This window comes from Sander vitreus, chromosome 13 (genome assembly GCF_031162955.1).
Source record: "Sander vitreus isolate 19-12246 chromosome 13, sanVit1, whole genome shotgun sequence".
In the NCBI taxonomy this organism is placed as follows: domain Eukaryota; kingdom Metazoa; phylum Chordata; class Actinopteri; order Perciformes; family Percidae; genus Sander; species Sander vitreus.
This window is the reverse complement of record NC_135867.1, coordinates 10,260,484-10,288,438: the sequence shown is the minus strand read 5'-3', so window position 1 is coordinate 10,288,438 and position 27,955 is coordinate 10,260,484. Positions and strand designations below refer to the sequence as shown.

Here is a 27,955-nt window from a genome sequence, read left to right as displayed (position 1 = left end):
TGATCTTGTTACAGTTTTGCTCCTGTCTTTTTTCAGTTCAATCACTTTATTGCATGTCTCTGGAGAAAAAGTGCAATCAACAATGAAAGCCATTTTCCCTTCAACCACCGACAAATCCAAAGCGCAAACAAAAGAGATAATCCACTGTTTTCTTTGATGTCACCCTGTTATAGCCATGGTTGAAAGAAAAAAAAGCTAGCGGGTGCACAGCTGATATAAAAGCTAAGCTTCTTTTAGTTCTTTTTTCTTTATAATAGCTTGTAAATCTGAAACACAATGGTCAGGGAGAGAAGGTCAATGATGTGGTTCAAAGCTGTCCTTGCATAGCACGAAGCTGACTACATAAACGTAATGTATTGTTCTTCTAAATGTGCAAAATGCATAACAATAGGTTGATAATACAAATAATATTCATCATCATCTTAGCTAATATCTTCATTAATTTTACATATGTATATATATTTTTTCTTCATGATAATAAACATACATACAATAGTTTAGAATTCAGATATCTTTATACAACTCTTCACCCTGAACTTTGCAGTTCCTTGACCCTCTGCTTGTAGGTTAAGTGGCTGTTAACAGTAGACCGCTTGCGTATGCCTGAAAGATGTCTGCCATTAGGGGATAGGTTCAACATTGGTCATAATGATAATGCAAATAATAACAATAGCAACAACCACCGATCTCTTTTCATTGCCCTCTGGTGATAGCGTGATCTCTTCACCCCAGCGCACAAACACAGAATTCTGCAGGGTTCTTACATGCTTTTTAACCTGTTCAGTGCTCTGTAAAACATATTCAAAAAAGCACACCCATAACCCGTAATGCAATACAAAGCACACCCACTCCCCGACAAGAAATGTGGAGATTTTGTGAAAGAAGATTAGAGTGGGAGCCAAAGGCTTCAGAACCCAAGTTGAACACAGAATGCGATGCCTGCCATCTTTGATCTAAATAAATTAATAATAAATAAATAATTTCTAGATTTCCATGTATATCGATGAAACTACAAGTAGAGAGGGGTTAAATGTAAAGCTACAATGGATATCACCCCCAGACTGAGTGTCAGGTTCAGGTCCTAAGAAAAGCCCTTGCTAATTAATATTGCTACATAAACATAATTTAAAATGGACTGTTCAGAAACCTAAACGTGCCACATCAGAGAAGAAGCATGTCCTTTAAATGTTTTTTTTTTTTTTAATATATATATAGGTTAAAAGAAAAACGAGCAAGCAATGTTCAAGACAAAAACAAAAGCATTCTTTTCACATTTGCGTTAGTTTCTGTTGGTTTTTCTCGGAAGAGGGATTGACATCATGCTACAAAAATATATTCATCTTCATCACTATCGTGGAACTACAAGACAAGTCCTCTGTGCGAAACACAGCGCCGGCTAAAGCAAGATTACAGTGCCACTTCAACTGAACGTCTCCTTTCTCTCTTTGTCTTTTTCTGTCTCTGTCCCTGTCTCTCGCTGTTGCTCACCAACAAGCAGCAACAAATGAGTCCAAACGGGCATGTGATACTGAAGGCAGTGTAGCTGGTACTTTCTGAGTGTTATGTCTCAATTTTCAACTGAAAGGAGATGGGGACTATGACAAACAGGGTCAGGGGACACAGTGGGATGGAAAATATAGACGCGCCATCAATCAACAAAGCAGTAGCCATCACAGCTTTAACTCTGGTTATGAAAAAGGCACTTCTCCTCCTTCTCAATGTGCCCCACCCGTCTTTAAGCGATGCCAACTGCACTTTGCTATAAATGGCGTTTCGGCAAATGAGGCCCAACCATAAATAAAACAAACAAAAGAAGTAAATAATGTGTTTTAATTCTAAATGTCAAATGCACTCCAGGTTTCGAGATGATTTTTTACATTCTCATAACTAGCCAATCTCAGATTACACCTTTGATGTTGTTGTTGCTGTTGTTGCCGTCAGTGTGTACACAAACACACAGTTGAATAATATTTTACTTCAGTGTGAAAGCAGCTTTGAATGGAACGCGAACTCTGCGAGAAACAGTCACTTAAGCGTGAATTAGACCAGTATATACTCTTTTTGAAGAAAGTGTCATGAACAGAAACGAAAAATAAATTAAATTAAAAAAAGTTTACTTTTCCATGTATTCAATAAACATACCCTTTAGTTACACTTTGCAAAGCCTAAACATAATATTGACATCTCTAACACTTGATAATATTTACAACGCTGTGGAAGGAAAAGGAAGGAAATTAATAGTTTCAATGCTGAGCACAGAGATGATTGAATTTTTGTATTTTTTTTACCTAAATAAATGGTGTGTCCACTGAGACATGTTTTATTGCTATTGCAGAAACCCTAACATATTTTGAAGAATGACATAATTAATCTCATAAAACATCTACAGAGAATTGAAGATATTTTGACAGAGAATGAGCGTAGCATTTTTGCTGCTGATAACAAATAAACTAAGCTATCAGTCAATGTTAATCTGTATTTTCAATAAATAAACCTAAATAAAAAGATGCCCTGCCCATGCATATACACAAGTGCCTTTTTTTTTTTTTTTTTACTGTTTCTGTGATTCCATGTTTAAATAAAATAGTACAAATTAGAAAATAAGAAAACAAACCAAAGCCCCTTAACAAGAGTGGGCTATGTGCAGTTGTAGAATAGCATTCTCTTGGCTATATAGTTATAGTAGCATTTTCTTAGTAGCATCACCCGAGACCTGAACAACACCCTTTCAAAAGTCTGTATCATTATCTGTCTTTTTTTCCCTCTATTTTGTTTTTTTCAAAATCTTCAAACTTTAGGTAAACATAGAAGCAATGTAACAACTGGGAATTCAAACCAGCATGGACACCATGTTTGTCTGAAAATAAAAATAAACACCTGTTTTTGAAGAAATAAGAAAGGAAATTAAAAAGAATACAGGTATAATTGTAAAGGAATGAAACACAGATTAGTGTGGATTCATCCCCTGCAATTTGGGCTTCTTATTCAAGTAGGTCGCCCAGTAGACCAAGTTAAAGGTTCCAAAGAGCAGAGGGAAGGCTATTCTGGCAATCCTGTCTATCTTGCTCACACTGTTAAAGGTCTTCTTGGCCTCTGGAGGCTTGGGCTTTGGCTCCTCCTTGGGCTCAGTTGGGGGTGGTGGGGCGCTTTTGGCAATAGTGGCCAATCCAGGGTCCCTGGCAATATTGGGGGCGAAGGCTGTAGCAGTGGCAGCTGGGTAGGCTGTAGTGTTGTTCTTCTTGAGGAGGGACTCCTTCTTCTTCTTTTGCTGATTTTGTTTGTTGGGGAAAAGTAAAAAGGATATAGTTAAGATTCTTAAAAGAAGAAGAAAGCATTTTATATATTGGCACAATTACTCCTTCAGCAGACTGGTGAGTATTTAGTAAAAATATGGATATTACATAAGTTAAGAAATAATAATTGCTCACATCTACATATTTCCATGTAGAAGCATTTAACTCAGCAATCTAAAAATTTATATTGGGCTCTATTCTCTTTTTTTCCCCGTCAAAAGCAGCTGGAGATTACAGAGTACAATGTTGCTAACTGCCACACAGAGACAAGTGGAGCAGAAAGCACAAGATGAACACTAAACTATTAATGTTCATGTCATGTTACTCAAATTGCATTTTCTATAAGATGAGCTGGCGACAACAACTACATGTTCCTGGCCTGGCTCCCTCAACAGTTACTGTATGTGCCGACTGTCCTGGTGCAAAAATGAATGACTCTTTGAAATGGAAGTCCATATCATTTCTAGCAGGGCTGTAGTACTTGAGTCCGGACTTGTCTCGGACTCGGCCATTAGACTCGCCAAATATTGTAGTTGGACTCGACCGAGTCCAGTACTATATGCTTTTATTCTAAAGTAACTTCCTCCTTCAAAACAAAACCATTGATGAAGCGCGCTAGTTCAGAAAACAGGTATTAGTTTAATTCAAAATCCATCTAGAACAGGCATCGAGATTGGTCGCCTGGTATACACCTGGCTGCATTATATACCTCAGTCATCAGGTATCAATCATTTTCATTTTGGCCACAGACACAATGTCATTGATGAATTATTCAGGACAAGTAATAAGTTCAAGAATGGGAACATTTCCATTTTATATTTTAAGTAAATAATATAAATACATTCTTTCTACAATCTTGACTTTCTCTCATTTGGACTCGGTCTTGACTTGGACTCAAACCTTTTTGGACTCGGTCTTGACTTGGACTTGAAGCTCTTTGGAACTGGTCTTGACTTGGTCTCGACTAGTCCTAGTCTTGGACTCGACAAAGGTGGACTTGACTACAGCCCTGATTTCTGGAATTATATACTTGGTGTACTGGTGTACTTGGTGTACTGGGTCTGATGATGTTTTTTTCTTCGTCTTCTAGATTTGCTCTCATTTTGCCAGAAGGCACTTTTTGAATTTAGTTTTGGTAAAAACAAGGACAGACATTGTAACTGAGGAATGGGGATAATAAATGCAGTTATGTGCCAAATCATTGCCTAACAAACCATACTGTCAAAGCATCTGTCTATTATCTCTATTTTTTATGCAGATCCGTTAGGAGTATAAGTAATATAAAGAAATGCTTCAAATACCTTCTCTGGCACCACACTTTTTCCATCCCAGGCATAACCCCTCTTGGTGAAGTAGTTGACTGTGGCAAACTCAATGAGGGCCGAGAAGACGAAGGCATAGCAGACAGCAATGAACCAGTCCATAGCTGTGGCATAAGCCACTTTAGGGAGAGAGTTCCTGGCGCTGATACTGAGTGTGGTCATGGTCAGGACAGTGGTCACTCCTGCAGGGAGACGAGACAAGATGGATATGTGAAATATGATCAAATGTGAGACAACTCAATTGTTATGATTGCTCATTTGTGTACCATAAATGTATGAGAAGAAAATTAATTTCATAAATAAGACTTTTCCAGAAGTGGCATGAGTGTAAATTTATGGTTGATATAATCCAACATCATGCAGAAACCAGTATATATGGACTATATTTGCTCAAATTGAGCAATCTTAAAGTACCATCATATAGGGACTTTGCAGGGCAAGATGTTTTTTTTCTTAAATCAAATGAGCAAGCAGTTCATTTACATTAATCTATGTGAGCAGCTGATACAGTCTTGCAGTTTGTGCTTTTAATAGACTCAGAGAGGTAGAGATTTCCACGGATGCAGCTGGAAGATGCAGTTGGCCTTAGAGCTACTGCTGCTGATTAATACCAGGCGAAATAGGCTTTCTTTATAAACCTGACCCCCACACCAATGCACAAGCCGTAATGAAGCAATGAAAAAAAGCATAAATTAATACAGCATGTTTTTAACAAAAGTACCTAATATTAAGGAGGACATGACAACCTTGGAAAAGCAAATCGCTAAACTTCGACATCAGCTATTAAAAGCTAAGATGAGACACGGTTGAGAGACTGAGAGGAACTGGGTCAGGGGATATCTGACGATGCGGTGCTCATAGCAGAACAGGCTACTGCAGATGTTTACACGCCAGATAACATCAGCCCAAGCAGCAAACAATCCACAAATTCAGCCTGGGCTATGAAGGGAGCTGAAGAACAGCTGGTTTGTACAGGAATTATAAAATATGCAGAGAGGACCCTCCCACACATGTGGAGAGAGGTGTTTATGTAAAAACACATGTGTAAATGATACCCCCACGTACACACTTCCATGTTTAAAAGATCCAAAGACATTTCCATCCACTCTCTCTATTAATCTATACTACATGTAGTTGCTTCATGTTGACTCCAAAATGCAGAAATAAAAAAAGAAGACATCTAATAAAACTGCAAATACTGTTAATTGGTCCTTAACTTAATATGAGTTATAAGACAGTTATGAAGACATTTGTAATATTAAAGGGTCTGTACTCATATACTGAAAGAAAAGCTGTCTGGGATTGCCTCCACGCGGCTCTTAGAGACTGTTCCCCAATACATGAAATACAGGGTTCACCAATAAAGGGTTGGTGAATGGGAAATGAAAAAAATGGTTTACACCAGTTGATACTATAATATTTGCTCTACAAAATCACCAAATATCGCATCAAAAATAACTGTTAAGTTCAATCAACTCCTTTCTTACACAGTCTAAAGAGAAAGTTAGTGTTTGTATTGGATTGCATAATATTGTACAGTGTTTCCGTTATTGTGTCAACCACCTACAAGCTGCAAAAGCAGCTAGTACTGAATTATCACATCTCCTGAAATTTTACTTCAGAATTACTTCCTCCTTGGTTATGATGAAGTGTTGAGTGATGAATCACTGACTCCTCATCCTCCCACTCTCTTTGCACATGCTTTTGGCATTACTGAGTTGGTGCTGTGACATGAAGCATAAAGGCTGATTGTTATGTTCTCATTAGTCAGAGCCAAATAAATGATTGGTCATTAGCCATAACTGAACAAGACACCTCTGATGGATTTACTGGATCGGCATAGTAGGTACACAGAGTGTGTGGTCATACATTTCTGGTATTCATTATGGCTCCAAAGGGCATAAAGAAGAAGTAGGTCGGAGTTATTTATTCTGATCTAATTTATTTTCTAAATGTGTTTCTGAGCTTTTCATTGCAAGTTCTTTTATCAGATTTCCCAGATAGATATTTTGTTTATTTAGATTATAAAGGAAATACAGGAATAATCAAGAGTAACACATGCCTCATCATCACCCCTGGCATATTTGCACTTTACATGAGCAAAACTGAGATTTTAAGCATGAAAGCCATTTTTATGCTACAGTAAGTGTATTAATACATTTATGTAATGTTACAAAATCCACACATGGCTATGTTCTGCACTGCACCCACTGCTAAGTAGGGCATTGAATGGTTTGTTGATATATTGTTATAGGAATGCATGGCAGCAGGAGATATGAAAATACTGAATGATGCTTAGTCATGTATTCATACCAGATTTTCATACCTTCAATCTCAACCCAGAATTATGTTAATATGCATCTAATTTGTATTAGCTAAATAACAATTTGGTGGAATGCATATTGCATTTTTAAGGAACATTAAAATTTTCGCTGACCACATTTGTCATTTGTTTTCCCTCAGTTAATACAAAACAAAAACACACAGACACTACAAAAAAACTAAATCAGGTGCTGGACCGATAACAGTGGTGTTAGTTATAATAAATATAAAGTGAATGCTTAAAGAATGAGATAAGGCGTAAACCCCAATGTCAAAGTCCAAAGCTTTGTACAACCTCTTCCCTGCAACATTTCACTAAGCTATAAAAACTTCTTGCATTGGAATAAAATGCTGCTAGTTTGCTGCTGCAAATTAGTTACATGTTGTAGAATCAACACATACCTTGCATCACATAATGCTGTAATTTGACTGGAAGCACCATCTTGGTGTCACAGTTTAAATCTTGCAATTTCCACCAAGGTGTCACTGCTTATGAGGTAAGTGCCAGAACATTCTCCATTGGAAAACAGCCAGTGCAAAGTGATTTTGCCAGCAATCATGTGTGCTGATGGCCTCAGCATGTGCTGGAGCACAAAAGCATGGCACCTCACATCCTTTGCTTCTGTACTAAGAGCTACAGAGGTAAGATGGCGTAAAGGAAGATGAATAAAGGGATATCTGTTAAGGAAAACAACTAGATAACCCAAATACATGTGCAAGTTGAGAAATAAGGGGGTATAGTAGGAAGGCATGAAGGCGTGTAAGGGAAGGTGAATGGAAGGATGGCAACCGAGTGGTGTCAATCTGTCAGGTATTTTTTTTGCCAGTAAATCAGTTAATTTTCTGGTGGAGGAGGAAAGCAGCACCACTGGGTATTACACAATTCCTCTCAAAAGCGCACCAAGGCTTGGAATCATATATACTTTACTTTGACAAGTTCTGTTGTCATGGAAACATGTCTTCCAACTCCTCCAATGTCTTAATACCACAAGAGAAAAAGAAAAGCATTGCATATAACGCTGCATGAATCGTTAAGTGTTGGTTTACTGTGTTGGTTTACTGTGTTGGTTTGCTTTGTTGCTTGCACACACTGATGTGTGTGTGTGTGTGTGTGTGTGTGTGTGTGTGTGTGTGTGTGTGTGTGTGTGTGTGTGTGTGTGTGTGTGTGTGTGTGTGTGTGTGTGTGTGTGTGTATGTGTGTGTGTGTGTGTATGTGTGTGTGTGTGGTTGAGCTAACAAGGTGGACAGGTATATGTTCCCAACCTCCAGGAACAACGGTTCCCCTTTGTGTCTGTTTAGTGTTAGGCCTACTTAGGAATAATTTAGAGCAATAGTAAGTTGATTCATTAGAACATGACTCCAGAGCTAGTTTTAAATGACTCCATTTGACATGTTGTTACTAATAGACTTGAGGCTTTGAAGGCTGTTAATGAACAAAGGCAATGATCTGGAAAGTTCTAACTGGATTAATAGTGGTGCAACTCAATTCTTGAGAGTCCACTCAATTTAGCTCAGTGTGAACACGCACTGATACTTGATTTGTATGATACATATCTTCTAACAAGGTGTTTGCCTCTGTTTGCACACTCACTTTCAAATACGCACATACACACATACAGAGCAATGGGGGAAAAATGTCAAGATATACAGAAAGATGGTGCGAGAAAGCAAATTTGGGGGAAACAAAATTAGAGATTTAAGGTGATGAATTACAAGGTGACAGACTATTTCAAGGTGGGGAGGCTTTCACTGCTGCCTCAGGCAAGGAAAGGTTGGACATGACTACACGCAGGCAGGCAGTCCATATGTGCATTTTTGGAGAATGTGGGGCAGATAATGTCCATTTGGTTAATAGGTTTCTGACACAGCAAGGTAAACCTTATATAATTTTGATTTAATGTCTATCAGGGTAACCAGTGTAATAGACAGTTAATGCTTTACTCCCTTTAAGAAGCTGTGGATTAAAAAATAAATTGCTCCAGGCATGGCAAAAAATAAATTATTATGCGTTTTGAGCTCAACTTTGTTTGTCACTTAAGGTCAAACAATTTTTCTGCATAAGGTGCAAAGTATGTTTGCACTGTTGGTTCAAACTGTAGCACTTGATTGACAACTCTTGAGTGAAAGGCTTCAGCTAATCTGACCAATATCAAGCCATTCAGTAAAATATACTGCTCAGCCATTGGATCGCAGCCAAGCCACAGATCTCAAATCTCTGTGGGGAAGAGTGAGCCTTCAGGAAAATGGCTGTGCGCTCGCTCTCTCTCTCTCTCTCTCTCTCTCTCTCTCTCTCTCTCTCTCTCTCTCTCTCTCTCTCTCTCTCTCTCTCTCTCTCTCTCTCTTTTTCTCTCTCTCGCTCTTTCTCTCTCTCTCTCTCTCTCTTTCTCTCTCTCTCGCTCTTTCTCTCTCTCTCTCTCTCTCTCTCTCTCTCTCTCTTTCTCTCTCTCTTTCTCTCTCTCTCTGTCCCTCTCTATGCTCCCTGGTTCCAAGCAGAATTTTGCCTCTGACAACATTGTGACTGAGTAGGCAACCAATCAAACATGACAATCAAAATGTATGACGAGGTCAAAAGTACATTGTAAAGTAGGATGCCTGCTCATTCAAAGAATAGGCTATGTATTCCTTTATGTGTGACTTAAACCATGCATACAAGCCGGGTATACAAGAGGGCTCATAATAAAGTTGTTAATGAACTGTTTTACAAACTGTTAATTGGCACGCACAACTACACCTGAAAAGGACAGTACAGACAATACTTGTTTTATGCTATAGCCTGTAAGAAAGCTTTTATAGAACACCTCCAGTGACTACAATATTAAAAATAATTGTGTTTCTGGACTGTATTTACTGGCACTCTGTTTTTTTTCCAATCAAGAACGTTTGACATGCTTTGACTGCACTGCAAGTCATACGGAGGACGTGAGGGTGGAAGGGTAGGCGTGCAACCACAGGACTTTGACATTAGAAACAAACACTTATTGTAGGTTATAGAAATATACTAAAGAGATATTGAAATATTGAATGTCAGTGTCACATCTTTAAGTCAGTTTTGACTTTTTTCAATATTTAACCATGACCACAATCTTTCTCTGTCCCAAACTTTAACCAAGTGATTTAAGGTGCCTAAACATAATGATAAAAACAGTGATAGTTTTTTAGTTGTTCGTAGTTAATAACAATGAAATAAGTCTGGTTTTTAAACAAACAAATGATATGCTTATGCAAATACGTTGAAAATATACATATTTTTAGAAGATAGGGTGGTTGCATGCATATCACAGACCATCTTAGCCACAGCTAAGTATTGTTTTACATACATACTTAGAGAAATCGTATACTAATACATTAGTGAAGGTACCTCTGTTATGTTATGTTACTGTATATTTGTAAGGATTGTTAATGAATGAACATGATTTTTGTGTAGTTGTCAAACAGCTTTTATATTCCATCAACCAGTCCCAGGAGTGAGGCTGTCTTTGTTGGATGTCTATCAACATCTCCACTGTGCTGCGGCTACTTACTTATTCATGTCTTATCAATAACTGAAGCCTCAGGGGGGCCTGACTCAGAAACACATTCCATTCAGGCATCACTTTGTCATCTCTGATTTACATAAATGAAGAACTATTGACATGTTGATTGGCAGGTGAGTTAAATGACTGTGCCAACACCACAGCTATGAGAACTTTACGCACAGAACGCACACACGTGCGCGCACACACACACACACAGACACACACAGACACACACACACACACACACACACACACACACACACACACACACACACACACACACACACACACATGCAATGCCTACAATGTTGCACCCACTGGCACACAACCAGCATGCACAGCATATAGCGAACAAACACATGCATTTACACATACTGTACACACTGTCACATACACAACTAGACTCCAATACACACACACACACACACACACACACACACACAGACACACACAGACACACACACACACACACACACACACACACACACACAAAGTGTTATTCCTTAATGAGCAGATACATTAAACAGCATCATGGGAGAACCAATAAATACCCAGCCAATCGCTTAAAGAGGAGAGAAGAAGGAAGATAATCTTCTGAGCACTGCTGTCCCTAACAGCTTAGAGAAAGAGAGGATGTAAGAGAGAGCACATTATCAGCACCATCAGTTTCCTTTTGGTTTTCATTAGGACTGCAAATAAATACATTGCCAACAGTTTTTCACTACACCAAACTGGCTATAAACTAATCAGCCTCTTAATCGGCACAATGATAAATAAGATAACTTTACCCACTGCTGTGTTTTTAAATTGCCTATTCATCTACAGGGAAAGCTTTAGGAAAACAGATTTAGTGCAGAGGCCATGCTTCATAGTCACAATGTAATTTAAACAGTGTTTTCAGTGCTGCATTTTTTTATGTTAATGTCTTTCAGGGCCAGATTTGGACATCTGTGTTGGAAACATAAACCTGATCACATCTGTAGTAATATGAGAACACACAAAATATTACAGTAGTTATTTGTTTATTCTTAGTATCGGTGTACCTTTTGATACATTGTGAGCCTGTTCCGAAATTAAAACAAAGAGAAGTCAATCTTTGAATAGGTGACTGCAGGAGGAATGTCTAAAGTGCATTTTCACAATTTAGTTATTTCCACCGCAGTAAATATAATCATAAAAACACCATAGGTGTTTAAGATTTGTTCTTTTACTCTAAGAGCCCTTTTTAGACATGGAGTGTGTAGCATTGCTGGCTTCATCTATGTGTGTTATGTGAGTAAAATAATGGCTTTTGTCATTCATACATATGTACGTAAATGTTCAGCTTTGTTCAGACATGACAGGACTATAACAAAAAGAGTCATAATGCTTGCATAATGTTTTGCAGCTGGTGCGTAAGAGGCAGTGGTGGTACAACTGGAGAACAGCAGCAAATTGAAAAGTCACAATACCGTATATCTGAAGAAGAGCATTTTCTGTTTTCTCACAGGCTGCATCAATAATTTAAAACTTATTTTACCTTTGAAGATTTAATTAATGACCATTGCAACATGAGTGACACAATCCCTACTTTTCACAGTGAATCCCCTTAATAAACATTCCTATTAATTTCATAATTTATTAAATAATTGTGTTGCCTACATTATTAAAGAATTACAAGACCAATCCAAATGACGATATAGGTTATTTTTTCCTACCCTCTAATACCACCCATAGGAGGGTCTCATAAATTAGGGCCCCTAGCGGTGGCCCACGGGACTGTGTTCCGTCCTCACATCTAAACCAGAGAACTAAACAGTTGCGGTTTTATACACATTGCTGTTGATATGTTGTGACGGTCACAGTTTGGTTAAGTTTAGGCAGCAAAACTTAATTAGAAAAAGATGGTGGTTTGTGTTAAAATTAAGGCTGTCAATCGATTACATTTTGTACTCTTTAGTTTTCCCCGGGATACGAACTCTGCTCCAAGGCTTGAAAGTCCTGTGTTTTAATCCTATGTTTTAATGCCCACCCATCCAACCCGACCACCTCCCTAGACGGCCAGCCGCGTTCTTATACATCAGCCGTCAATGTGGTGCATACAGCAAAAAATAATGTGGAATGCTTATGAATTAGAGTGCTTAACTTTTCATAGCTTTTTGAACGAATGTTCACGAGAACTGGCTGGATTAATCACATGAGTGTCCTTAAAGCAACACCAAAGGTTATTTTGTACCTTAAAATAATGTTTCCAAAATCGTTTCAGTGGTACATCAACTGGTAACAGGGTGAAGGGCGCTTCTGCATTTGCTTTGCGGCCCTCTATCGGCTATAAACGCACTATGCAAGTTTGCCAGATTGGGTAGCGGATCTGTAGTTCGAATGAGACATAATGAGACATTACGACAGCGGTAATGGACAATTACGCTTCCAACCTGTAGGGGGACTGAAGAGGAAAAGTGCATTGATGTTGCTTTAACTTGTGATTAATTGCAAATTAATCACATAATTATCTGTTCTAAATGTACTTTAAAAGTGATATTTTTTCAAGTTTTTAATGCTCAAGTGGTATTTGAGACTGACTACTCCGTTGGTAACTCAATTCACATCAACAGTACATGCAAATTATTTTATTCTTGTGGAAAACCATCTGGAAGGGCTTTGGAACTCACCTAGCCATTCAAAAGACCCTTTTCTTTATCCATTTCTGCACAAGGAGCTTTGTTTCTGCTAGCCATCAACTCCTGTTCATGGATGTATTATAAGACCGGTAAGACCCGCTCCCGTTCTGCCGTTCCCCTTAATTGCTGCTTGAACAAAAGACTTATGGGGGCATTTTTCATGGGAGGACAGTCGCATGGATTATTAAACCAATGTTATTTTCTTTGTGCATAAGAGGAAATAATGAAGTGATACTTTTATGACAGTACTCTTAATAAGGCAGAACAGTATGTGCATTTACTATATATCTGTGTATTTAACCTTGTTCTACGGTAGCCTTTACATTTAAGTGACTGCATTTAATTTAGACTTGTGCATCACATCATACTCATTGAGTGTTTAAAGCACCATTTACAAGCCCAGCTCTCAAAATAATCAGTGTATACAGCAATATACACAGCAAACATGGCAAGCAGTGAGACCTTAACCTCTGTTTAACATAATCAACATATTATTCCTGAGTTTACACTGAATATTACCAGGTAGCCTGTTATTTAGATTGAATACACACACTGAGTGTACTCTTTCATCCTAGTAACACTAGACACATGTACAAGGTTTGATATACCACATAAATCCCTGACTTGATGATAGTCAAAGGATTAAGATGGCAATGAAAGATCCTGATTGTCCGCTATGTCTTTTTAATGATTCATTTACAGCGATATTGACATTGTAACCTCTTTGAAGAACAGTCTCATTAATCTGCTGTCTCAGATCATGCATATTAATCACATGAATGACCTACCTAGTATACTGGGATGCTGTGCTGCTCTGCGTCTTGGTAAAAGCGCGTACATGTGTTTATTCAACTGTGTGCGTGTGTGTGCTCATGTGTGCACACGCTGCATGCATGCACACGCTGCATGCATGTAATCTCATGAAGCAGAACCTGCAATGGTAGCATGAGCGACACACACATGCCCTAGATAGTTGTTTGAATCTAATCTAGGCCATCCTCATTTCCCCTCAACACGTGACAAGCACTGCAGGTAGCTGGCTGTGACACATGAAGACACTCACAACTCACACAAACAGACACCAAAACATTGCAGGAAGAGTAGGAAAATCTGCTGGAGACTGCAGAGCTGCAAAATCTGGTGCCTGTATAATGTTTCTGTGAAAGCTCTTTTAGTAGTAGGCCAGGGGAGACACTGACATCCATGAGAAGGAGAGAGAGAGAGAGAGAGAGAGAGAGAGAGAAGAAAAAGTAGAAAAAAGAGTGAAGGGTGAGGTAACTCAAGGACATTCTGCCTGCTGCTGTTCTTTGCTGCTACAGAGCATGCTGCAGACTAGCAAGAGCTTTCCTTTTGGGTGGTATTATGTAAGACCTTAGTGTGACAGACAGACAGATACACCCCAGATACACACACACAATACACAGACACGCACACAAACACTCCAGTACACATGCCTAGACACATGCGCACAACACACATTGGCCAATTGGTGCGCACACAGACACACACGCACACACACACACTGATGAACCCTTACATCACACGCAGGCACACACACACATACACTTGTAGGCAACCATTCAGAGCACGTAAATCTAAATTCACAGTGAGCCTTGTGCTTGAATTTCTACTGCAGCCAGACACAACTGATTAAAGCTCATGTTCACCTCATTGGTGCGGAGACAGAATAGAAGAGAATAGAGTGGAAATATTGTACAATGGCGTTTAGACTTTTTAAACAATTGTTATCCTTTAAGGGAATAGTTTGATATTTTGGCAAATACACTTATTAGCTTTCTGCCGAGAATTAGATGAGAAGATTGATACCACTCTGTCATCACTGTGAGGTTGCCAGGCAACCAGCAGAGACACCAGGAAGACACTGTGCCCGGCCACTGTTCATTAATGTTGTCTTTTGTTCATTTCTGTTTGTGTACAGAATAAACAAACAAGATAACACGATTTGAACTTTGGACAGAGACTGATTTTATGCTATGCTAAAAAGCAAATACACACATTTCCCTGAAATGTTGAACCATTCCTTAAATGAACAATTTTTGTCAAGTAAAGCTATCACACTATTTTCTTTGCCTTGTTATCAGACAGTCATCAAACTCAATCAACATACTGCAGTACCATGAAGCAATAGATCGAGGACCACGATCCTTTTATTTTAGAAGCGGAATCCCTTCCACTGAGGCCTCGTCTTGTATTACATTAAGATGTGTTATTCACACTAATAAATACTGACAGCAAAGACATTTTTTTTCAATCTTTGCGCAAAGAAGTCAAGCTGCACTCCAGGGTCATTGCCAGCTGTGTGTGGAAAAGCTGTCTCACAATTGCTTCTATTTAGTAAAAAAAAAAAAAAGTTTAATTTTAAAATTATAGTTGTTTATCTTTGGGCCAAAATCCAAATACACTTGTTATATATATATATGTCGTTATTTAGAAGGGAAGTGAATGATAATGCAATAAGTTATGTATTTTCTCTGAAATATCTTTTGAACAATCAATTGAATAATGTAATAATGTCTTGTTCTGATTTAATAAATTGCTGCCCAGTGTAATGCCACCTCATTATGTTTACCAGTAATAATTACTTAATTATGGGTTAAAAATACTTTTAAATCATTGTGTAATATTTTTTTTAAAACCATGTAATACTTACTACGGATTATATTTTAGATTACAGATTATATAACTCAACTATTTATATCATTAAGAAACTATGTTATTACATTAGGGCTGTCCTCGGTTGAAGTTAACCTAAAATTCACTCAAACAATTTTGACGACAAATCTATAAAACCGTAGCCTGGCTATCACCAGACCAAGCTCAATCTTTTAAGATTAAACATTAGTCTGGGGAGTCTGCTCTGTATTTTCTACTGCACAAGAGGCGTGATCAATGGGCATAGTTCAAATGACTCTGTTTGCAATTGGATAGTCCTTCAAGCAATCAGACCAACAATCCGGGTGACGTAGCAGCGACAGCGGCATCAACGGGTTGCTGCGCTTCGGTGGCCGTTATGTTGAATGTAAACAAGAATCTGCTTGGTCGCTTCTTTATCGTCATCGTGTTAAACCCGCCAATAGCGTGCCAGGTGGATAAGCCAGTTTGGGATTGGTCCCCACAAAATTGTAACGGAAGCAGGATAGATAAACATACAGGTTTCCAGCCTGAGGAATCAAATCACCGGCAGTTGATCAGGCTGGGTTTACCCAGTCTAGTAAAACTGAGTTTCTCCACAAAGAATCATGCAAAAACACCACTTTAAATATTGTGTTTACCAGAGATGTAGTCATACGTTACTTTGAAGTAAGTCTTTCATCATGAGCAAAGCATAATAAATGACTAATAAACTAAAGAAATCTTAGTCGACTACATGACCGATTAGTCGATTAATAGATTAAGAGGGAGCAGCCCTGAACTATTTTAAAAACTGTAGTAATAGTAAAGTCCCTACATAATGTCATTTTGTGACATAATAAGATTATGAGGCTGTATTATGTATTTTTTGTTTTCCATTTGGAGGGACATTTTTGTATTTCATGTTATCCTGCCTTGCTCAATGTCATATCATTTTGAGTGAGTGCCTGATCATCAGTGCCATCATATCTTCCACATATATTTTCCAAGAAGAGATTTGAAACCTGGTGACGGGCTCATTTCTGAACCCACAGATGTTTAGGCGAGAGGAGAGCACACTACTCACCAAAGACAGTCCTGGCAGGGACGGACTCTCTGTTGAGCCAGAAAGACACTTGGGAGAGGATGACTGTCATGATGCAGGGTAGATATGTCTGAATCACAAAATAACCAATTTTCCTCTTCAGGTGGAAGTGGGTTGTCATCACAACATATTGTCCTGTGGTGAGCAGACAAAAGAAATGAAGTCAGAAAAGATAAACATTACACTTCAAAATATAGATTTAGGACATCTATTATAACTTTCCGTTTCGACTAAGTACCTTTGTTTCTAATCGGTTTGCTGTGTTTTGGCCTTCAGTTTTATTGTAGTTGAGATTCATTGGCATAGTTATGGGTGTCATTTGTCAACAAACACAATACTCAGGCATGATCCATTTCATCAGTGCAGTTGGACCGAGTTGCAGAGAGAATATGACCGTCACAGAAACAGCAGTAGGGTTTAATCTGGTTATAACAATATGTTGATTTTGAGGCTTTCCAGAGACATAAATAACTGGAACAAATAAAAAGAACTGAATGGATTTATATGTCGACATAGCTTATTTAATCAAGCTTGGTAGATGCAGTCACTTGGGAGCTTGCTGCTAAAGCCAAGCATCGTTTGGGACCTATAGGCTTTCTTAAGCATTACCTTCTGTCTGCATCTAGCGTCACTGCAAACAGCTCACCCATTTTATGCTGTCACTAATTTTTGCCAGTATCAATGGAGAAAAGAGGAGGTAGAAAAAAGAAATAATGGCCAGTAGGGAAATTATGAATCTAGGGCATGGCCTGTCATTAGTAAAGCGACAAACTGATGCCAATGAAGATGCAGATGAACTGATGCAGCTGTGTCGAAATGTGCAGTTTCAGACTAGTAGTTTGTTAAGTGATGAATGATGAACAAGACTGAGTGAGTGAGATGAAAAGCACTATGTAACTCTTAATGCACTGAGCTTTAATCTTTTGACAGGGTAATGCAGTGTGAACATTAAACATGTCAATTTTTACTTCACAGTAAACTGTATCATTCAGAGCATGTTGTAACCTAACTGAAACCTACCTGTGCTGGACTGCACCACACCAGAATCCACACTCTGCCCCATCAGATCGTACTGGTTTAATCTGGACCCATCCTCTGCCACCACCACGGATTGGGCAGCCCCTCTGGTCCACACATACACCACCTCTGCTTGGGTGTAGGCATCTGGCAATGAAGAACAGAGTAAAAAGTTATAAATTATTTTGCTGCTGGCTGGCTGTTGGCATGTTGGCTTGTAGGTTATACTTTTGGAGCTGCAAGGGATGCCAGTTGAAAAAAAAGAAAAATATGAAATGAGGTCTTCCACTAAAATCCTCTAGTTCTAGTTTTACCTCATCTCATTTGGTCCCATCTTGTCTAGTCTGCTCTCATCTCAATTCTGCCTGTCTTGTTTCGTTTATTTATTCATGCTATTTTCTTTCACCTTGTTAGAGTGTCCGCTAACATTGTCTCTAGTTTTATCTATTCTTTTTAAGCTCATCCTGTCTCATAATTTGCTGTCTCTTTTCAAACACTGTTTGGTTTAATGATGTGATGTCGTATCACATCATGTCATCCTTCAACTTATAAGAAAACAAACAAACACCCCAACAGGACACCATGACTTTAAAACAGCCAAGTCAGTCTTCTCTTCCCTCCGGCCACCCAACCTGTCAAAGCTGCAGTATGGCTCGACCACTGCAGAGGAAAGGATGGCTCGACTGCAGACTGCAGCATAAGGAAGAGCGCTCATCACTGAAATATTTAGGGAGTGAGTTCAATTTAAAGGGGGTTGAGGCTCGGTCCTCTCACTCACGCTGTGCAGCTGTCTAAAGAATGGCACAGAGACAGTGTGACGTTCACTTCTCTATCTCTTTCCCTTTTGCTGTATTTTTGCTTGCTCCCCCCATGTTCTTCCATCTAGTTTTTCTCTCCTTTTCTATCCTTGTCTCCAATCTCCATCATTGTTGTTATGTCTACTCAAGGATGATCAAGGTAGGGGGAGCTGTCAGCGGTGAGCAGCTGGTGTGATGCTCTGGAAATGTTACAAAGAGTGCTGCTTTAGATAAATACAGGTCTGTGTGCTGCATGCCTGCCAGGGTCTTGCAGGGTCTTGCAGGGCCTGGCAGGGTTGAATGTGGGGGGCGGGGGGGACAAGAGGGTCCTTGGCAGACAGTTCCTCTGGGAGAACAGCTGTTACCACACTGTCATCCCTTATCAGGGACTGGCGCTGGGGTCGCGCTTCCAGTTGGATGAGACAGTGACAGCGTGTCAGAGAGAGGCATGTGTGTGTCTGTGTTGTGTGCGTTAATGTGCATGTATGTAAGGTTGTGTTTGAGTGCAGAGGCCACCTACAGCTGCCAAACTTCAGTGGACAAGCATGGGCATCCATAGGGAAGTCTTCCAGGTGCATGGGACATTCTGCTCTTACTGTAAGCCTAGAGAGATTCATACAGACATTGATAGTGAATTAGTCCAATAAAAAGCAGTACAGTAGCAAGAAAAATAAGAAAAAACTGCATTATGACAAAGTCAGGATGAAGGAACACATGGTGTCAATGCTTGAAGAGGGGTGAGGAAGAGGCCTGGAGGAATTAAGGCACAAGAATGACAGTTCAGTACAGTGAGGCACCAGGAACATGTGGTGTACTGTTTTGTCTAGTCTCTCAGCACCAAACACTGTCAAATTGCAGCTACTTTCCCCCAAACCAACAGAAATGCTCCAGTTCCCTGAGCTGTGGGTTTCTATTTCCTGACAGCTTGGTGAAAAACAGCATGTCAGGCCACCCGTGACACACTAATCTCCCATCCATCCCTCATCTCTCTCATCTGTGACAGCAATATGTGCTCCACCTCTACCTCCCCCTGCTAGTAAACATGCTAAAACAAATGTTTTACAATCATTGCCTTATAGACATCTCACATTAGCATCACTCTGCAGTGTGCATCGAGGTTTTTACCGTCTGTAAGGCTTTTATTTACCCGTGTTCTGCTGAAGGCTACCGAGGTGCCGCGGCTGGTTCTAAACTCAGCTCAGCTGGTCATACACCTTATCTTCCTGCTCGCAACTGTCAGGGTGCATCCCCAAAGTGATAAATCATGACAGAATAAAACTATTTTATTTTTCCTGGTGAACACTACAATGGAAAAATGACAAATTGTGAAGAAAATGTATGTGCTCCACAGAACTTATAAATGGCTGACCATGTAAAATAAATAGATAACTATATCAAGATAGAAATAGAAATGTATGAGTGTAGTGAATTATCTTTGTGTAAAAATAACCATAAATGTAACAATAAAGTGGATGACTGTTTGTATACAATATAGTGTAGAAGCACTGTGCAATGTATTCCTTTTGGTAACAAATTGTATTATTTAAAACAAAGACCAAAACCTTCATTACCATGAACATGGTCACTGTTATTTATGATGAGACAAACCCTTCTCGTACTGTAAATACTTGCAGCAAATGTGTTGCAAAAAACTAAATTGCCCAGCTGTTAAAGGAAATTATAAAGAAAGTATTTGTGACCCGTATTTAAAGATTTATGGAAAAATGGTCTTGGGGCTGAGTGCCACAGACACACAAGAAAGTCACAAAGTATTGAGAGACAGGCTAACTATGTTGTTGGTATGGGCTGTTTGTTGAAAACTATGGAATAAGGCCAGCATTATCGTTTGAGCTCAACTGTTTTAGTTTGTTTATAAAATTCAATCAATCAATTTATCAATCATCCTCTTTTCAAATCAAATAATATAGATTCAGTTCAGCTCAAAAACATTTTAGTCTCTGGCTATTTCTAAAATCCTTTATTGCACTGATGAAGTAGAACATGGTCAGCCTACCTCATGGTGTACAGCAGTGTGCCTTCCTCTGTAATCCGCAGCAGCTTGTTTGGCATGGTCATATTGTGAGCCACCGACTTCTTGCCATTGTGGAAGAAGGTATCGGGAGTCCAGATCTTGCTGGCCATCAGGTTGTTAAGACGCAGCACGGCCATTGGGCCTTTAAATTTCAACCTTTCATCCTTCCAGCTCTGTCTGAAGAACACATCAATGGTGTACTCCTGAAGGTGGATGGTGAGAGGTAGAGAAAAATAAAAGTAAAAAAGGAGACAAAAAAAGAAAATCTCCAACCTTGTAGCTGTTTGCTTTCTACCTCCATCCAATACAGCTTGATTGGGGAAGATGCTGTGTAACCCAACCTTATCTTTCCATTTTACCCTTTTTCATGTTCTCACTTTTTTCTTTTTCTCTTCCTTGTGTCACTTTGACTTTATTATGTTAGTCTTAGCCTAGTCTCCCTGCTGGTAACTGTCTCTTCATGTTAAAGGCTTTGGCAAATACAGGGAGGATCTAGTGGATAGAGGTGCATGGTTTTCTGGCTGGTATCTTTTCTAAAAGAATGCCTCCATTGTTAAATACCATAATTGTTCTCAATTTCACAAAGTAATATGTGGTTGCCTTTTCCATTTTCTTTCATTTAATTTTTTACATAATTATGGTCTAGTCAGTTTAATGCGCTATATGCAAATAAGACATGACATTTGTTATTTGGTCATTTGGTATTGCATTGTTAGGTAACTGCCAAAAATGATCGTTGTTAGCATTTATTTTGGGGAAACTTCTTTGCTCAGTAATCTAAATTACATTAGACACAAAAAGGAAGCACTGGACACAATATTATGAGGACATTTCATTTTGAAGGCAGCTAATGACTATAGCTGAGAGCAGATTCTAATGGTTCCACATGACTGCCCGGCAGAGTAAAGGGAGCCTATAAAAATTACAGCGCAGCCTGTTTTTTGTTCTCTTCTTCCCCCATTTCCACTTGGCCCACGTAAGATAATTAGTATGAGCTGAAACAGAGCTTCAAGGTAATAGAGGAGGATGGGGAAAGGCTGGAGATGGAGAAAATGTTCTTCAGCTCTTCCTTCTGGCCTTAACACAGTAGCGAAATAGTCTTGGCCTGCATGTCAGCCAGTGTAATTAACTGAGATTATGTCAAATGGAGTACAACACTTCACATGCAGATAACAGGAGTCTTTTTTTTTTTCACGTAGTAAAAGGCGGTGAGACATTTGAATGAGATTAATTGGTTTCCGTTTTTTTTTATTTTTTTTTATTTTTTTAGGTAGCATATTGAAGAAGACTAAACAAACCATACAAGTGATGACTCATATTTTGATGTTGCATTTTAATTTTATATTGAAATGTATTTTATTTCTTGCCGCCTACTATCGAATCATCTCATCATAATAATGTTAATAGCTATGTATGCTGCAATTTAATTACATATCAGAAGTGAAAAAGAGATCAGCACCTTCGGTCCTTAAACCTCAATATCCACACATTTCTTTGCTCCAGATTTTTCAGTCAAGACAGATCAGCATGGTTTTAGTTCTGAAATATGAATACTCTATCTACAAGCTCAACAAACAGAATGTTAGAGGCTATTTTCAATATTCCAAAACAAATAAACAGAGTTTGGGGTCACAGTTCACAGCATATTTCAACATCCACATTAACGTAACATGCAGTCATATTTAGGAGTAGGGGTGACATATATGTAGAGTGGAATTACAAACCATGCACTAGAAAACAACATTTTACATTTTACACATGTGACAGTCTCAGGAGTTAATAGAATAAATCCTCAAATTAATAAAAAATGTATACCTTGTGCCCAGAGAGGCTAAGAGACAGGGGTGAGGGTGGAGGGATAGGGGCAGGGGGAAACTAGTGACATTTACAGAGGCAAAAAGAGTCTCACCATGTCATGGTCCGAAACTGGCCCAATACTAGTCACGAAAATGTCAGTCTTGACTTCAGTTACACGCTCTGTTGAAGCAGGAAATTGCCAGAGTGAGTGACTATCAGTGGTATTCATTAGCCCCTAACTACCTGTTAATACAAGACCACCTGGCTATAGCCTCTGATCCATTCAAACCATTCAACATTACTTTTAGTACATACACACACACACACACACACACACACACACACACACACACACACACACACACACACACACACACACACACACACACACACACACACACATACACAAACAAACACAAATTGGGGAAAAAAACAACCATAAAAAAGCCCATTTTGGATGTCGATAACCATTTTTGCTGGTATTGGTTTCAGTGTCAGCTCCATTACCCGGACAGTGGTTCTGTCTCTTAATAAATTTGTGCATTGCTGTATTACTGAAAATCTGCCACTCTGGTCCCATAATACTGATAGCCACAATGGGTCCACTGGGGATTCAATTGGAGGGGCTGGCAGAGGCGATGTGTGTTTGGGTGTGAGGGTGTGTTCCTTGTGATTCTGAAACTGAAATATAACTATGATTTATGAATGATACCCATCATAATTCAAAATGTATTCCCCTCGGCTGCTGAACTTCCAGCAGTCCTGGTTTTATTCACTTGTCTGTTTGATGCCTGCTGCATCACACTGTGCGATCCTTAGTGTCCTTCACACACCAATTCTCACATTATTCTCACAATTCTCACATTTTCTCCTTACTCTGTTTCTTTCTCTATTTCTCTCATTTTCCATTTGTTAAGTTGTCTCTCAGTCTCCCTGCCATTTTGTTTCTCTCTCTAACAATGGACAGTTGACAATAGAGTGAAGAGCAGCACACACAATAACATGTAATTCACTGTGTTACATTAGAAGTGCTGGCTTTATGAGAGTTCGCCGTTTCACAAGAGCAGCAGGTGAGGAATGAGTCTCAAGTTATTTCTTTAGTTATCACACAAAATCTGACACTGAAAGCAAATCCACCTCCATAAGATTTAGTCATAGGGATGTTACTATGTGTGGTTATGTGGAAAGTAAGATATTTGTAGTCTTTGGATTATATTTGCAAAAAAAAAAACAGTCACCATGAGGGACAAAAGACATTCAATGACTTGAGTTTACTGACCTCCCAGTCCTGGCCTAAGGCGATTGTCATAGCCATCCAGAAGGCTGTCTAAGATCTTGGTGAACACTGTAGTGTTATCTTTCTGTTCATCTGTCATGCCGTTCTGCCCAGAACTGGCAAAGCAAAGAAGAAGATTTGAAGTCATCACAGCTAGAGTTTAAAACCACAGTCAAAACTGCCGAAAGAGTAAGAACAAACTCTAAATATGAATCAAATATCAAAGAAAAAAAAGGAGGATTCTCTGCTCTGTAGTTAGCAAGACAGTTCTGTTGAAGTACATGGGCAACAAAGAATGCATTGTTAATCGTATTGTGAAAAAAATGGAGATGTACTGGAAAGGAAAATATCTCACAAGGTCAAATTATCCTGTCTTATCCCTATGGAAAGTGTGCAAGTGTTAAAGTTATTTTCATCAGCGAAATGTAAAACTGGGCATGCAGATCCCACATGTGTGTGCACACACATCCACACGTAGGCACAATCTCACAACGAGAGAGAATAGAGAAATCATAATACATTATTTATACGTTAATATGGTCTTTTAGACCACAAATGCCTTGCTGAATGTGCTCTTTGAACAACATGAAACAAAATGCTTACAACAATACCTAAAACAATCACAATCAGTAATTGTAAGAGCAGAGTTTGTTGCATCTCCACACATAAATATTTCAACACCATAATCAGGAATACAGCCCCTAATTACATTGTGTATCATAAAGGCAGGATGGGACAGGAATATTTAGAGAGTATGTTTGTGGATGTGTGTGTTTGCATAGCTGAATCAATCAATGCATGCATGTACTGTGGGCTCAGGGTCTACACACATATACAAACTTGTGTTCATATTCATGCATATGTTTGCGTGTTAGTGCTGATAATAATCAGATAAAACTCTCTCACAATGTATTGTATGCCTCTGAGCAATCATCCTCTCCCTCTTTCTATGCCAATAGCGTTTAGTTTGATTGCATGCTAAATAAACAGCAAGTGTTTGGAAACAGGCTCCGAGAGCTGAACGGCTCCAAGGAGAGGGAGAGGTCATTTAGATTATTTAGCAAGGACCTGCATAGAGTGGTGTCTGGAGAAACATGCGGGGAAAGCTCCAAAGAAAGGACAAAGAAGAGAAAAAAGGTGAAGATAATGGAGGAGGAGGGGGGGATAAAAGTGAGGTTGGAAAAGGGTGAGGAAATTGTTAAGTGAAATGGGGGGGGGCTTTTTAGAGGGACACAGCTCACATTCAAAGCTGTGGGATTGAGGCAGATCCTACAGCTTTGAGCGTGAGCTGCTAAACATTTTTGCTTTCTAAATAAGGATGCCGCATCTGCATCACACATGGATTTGTATAAAAAGGTTAATGTGCATCTCTCTGCCACCAATTTCCCTTAATTCGCAGGCATCCTTCTATCTGCCAAAAAAGAAGAACTCTCTGAAAACTAAAGCCAGCATTTAAACTGTAAAAACTGTAATGAGCAATTTTATTTTGATTCAGTCTTGGAGGTAACAACTTTGAAATTCTCAAATTCAAAACAATAATTGAGCTAATTTGTTCAGGTCTGGGAAGCCAATTATGTATAAATACAGGAAGCATAAGTTGCACCCACAGGACGTCAGGGGGTGAGGGTTAGGTAAAATTAGGAGGGTAAAATAAAACACAACCGCCTCTTCCCTGCTTAATTAATATTCCTACTTTCTACATTAATTTAGGCATTTCCAATTTGCCAAACCAGAGTAAGACACCAAAACAGTTTTTGGTTTGCCCAAAGGTTACAGTCCTCTTGTTATAGTCTCCATCAACAGAGAAAACAAGCCAGGATGTCCCTTAGCTCTTTCAAGTTCACCAATAATTAAGGAGGAAATACAAGGGAAAATATCCATCCTTACAAGTCGCTAATAATCCATGGGAACAATTTTTTTTTGTTAGAATGAAAAAATAAGTGCACTTTTTGACCTTGCATTTTTAGTTTGCTGTATATGACAAGTCAAATTTGTCATCTCAACCAAGTAGAAACCACTTTTTTAATTTTTTAATATTAGGAATGGAACATATCTTTTTTTTAAGATAGACATTTTCTTTTTTTACATTTTACAGTGTATATGGGAAAACATGGGTGGTGAGGGGGGTAGGGTTGTATGTCAAGACAATGGAGACAAAAAGGTGCTTGGGAAGGATACACATGTTTATCAGCCAGGGGCCCCTTCCTCATAAAACATTGTACACCATCCCCATCTACAGGTCATCTGAACAGCAACAGTGCCGTTCACACTCACTCTGCCAATGTCGTTTTTTCACTCTCTCTCCCCTTCTCCATTTTACTGTACGTCTCTCTCTCTCTGTTGCTCTCTCTCTCTCCTTGTCTCTCTCGTCACTTAGCTATCTAATTATGAGACAATTTCTTTCGTTGGCAACATACTGTAGCAGAGTGCTAGGTCTTTCTGAATACCGTGTCTTGTTGAAATCCCTGAACTTGTGTGTGTGTGTGTGTGTGTGTGTGTGTGTGTGTGTGTGTATGATTTTGTATTTGAAAAGGGGGATTGGATTATACAGTAAATCTTTGGGTGATAATTGCTTTGCAGTTTGCAGTGACAGTTCCTCAGTAAAGTAATCAGTACTTCATCAGTTACTTTTAGCATTTCCTCTAATGTGCTCAACATACAGCACATCAAACCCAGTAAATCAAACCCGCCATTTGCCAGTCAGTGCATTTCAAACCTTAGCTACGTAGCCATCATTAATCAGTTAGATCAAATCAGTGTGCAGTAATGACGTATTGCAGTGCATCGTGCATTTAAAATAGGACACATTCCATATGTGTTCTGCATGTGCTCAAGGCGTGTTAGATGAAAGATGTACTGTATACTGTATCGATGTGTGTTTTTGTGGTGTAGCTGTTGTCACTGAGAGAGAAGCAAGCTGGACTATCTCAAGACATCACCATTGAAGTCAACTGCCTGTGACAGTTCTATGGAATTATTTTACGATGCAAAAAAAGCCTGATCTCTTGAGTCTCTCCAGGATTCTCCAGAAGAACCACAATAGGGTGAGAGCTTATATGATCTCATGCAGTTGCAACAGCTAATGAGTTGAATGTTTAACTGGTCTGTGTGTTTATTTACTCTAGGGTTCAATGTCAAAGGAGTGGAGCAGGATTATGATGTTTTGAGGCATGCTACACATGAATGGCTGCCCAGCATTTGAATCGTGTGGGAATTAATGCAGTGGCAGACACATGACAGTGGATCAAGTCAGTCATTTTATTCAATCATTATCTTTCTTTTCTCATTTAGTTTGTCTGATTCTGGTTAGGTGACATCACACACCTCAGTGTTGACATTGAGAAGTGTGTCTGTATATCACCCCTACTATCCCTGCAGTCACTGTCACAAACGTGCACAAATCTGTGCCAAATATCCCGATGCAACACACATCATCTACTGCATACAGCCTAGGAATGAACTGAGAATGTAGATGTTGTCCCACAAGGCTAGTAAACCAAAGAAAGTGTAATACTATGGTAACGTGGATAGTGGCTATTTTGGCTCCTTATGTAATATTTCTATGTTTCACTTCTTATTGCCTCTATGCAATTATAAGCATAAAGGTGTCCTAAGGGGATGCCCCAGTTACAACCACATTAAATATTCTCTGTAAGGGTGTAAACCAAGGAAGGCAAGGAAGACATAATTTCAGCTCAGCAGGTGTACCACTGTTTACCCCTTCACTGGCTGACTGCCTGATTTACTGACATATTTACTGGCCAGTTGACCATTCGGCAAGCACTGAGCACCAGCATTAAACGGTAATTGTTCTCTTCAACAAAAACAGCATTCAATATTTTGCCCAATGCATTTTGGTCTTCACAATTTGTCCTTCAAATATCACTTTGTGCAATTGTAGCATTCCATTAATATCTTGATCATATAGGCAATATTTAGATCTACAATAATGAACGTTTGTCTCAAAGTCTCCGTAAGGCTTGAAAAGAAAGTCATATAAAGAGTGTGCATGATATTTTTGACTTTCACATATGTAGAATTATCCAATGAGCCAATGTAATACACAGGTACATACACTATGCATTTGTAAGTTTATGTTTGTTGTTACCTTTTCCCACCCAGTACGCTGTTGGCGACAAGCAAGCAAGCCCACAGACACAGAGAGGCCGTCCTGCTCCGTCGACACAT

General features: G+C 39.1%; 1 protein-coding gene across 1 annotated transcript; it reads right to left on the bottom strand.

Annotated features, from left to right (window-relative positions):
• Positions 1-2,947: 2,947 nt before the first annotated feature.
• gabra1 (gamma-aminobutyric acid type A receptor subunit alpha1) lies at positions 2,948-27,955 on the bottom strand. Its single transcript, XM_078266380.1, has 9 exons — positions 27,876-27,955; positions 23,771-23,883; positions 22,604-22,671; positions 20,677-20,897; positions 19,183-19,265; positions 17,869-18,012; positions 16,831-16,983; positions 4,595-4,797; positions 2,948-3,268 (listed from the first exon to the last, which is right to left on the bottom strand). The coding sequence occupies exons 1-9, from the start codon at positions 27,953-27,955 to the stop codon at positions 2,948-2,950; spliced, it is 1,386 nt and encodes a 461-aa protein (XP_078122506.1).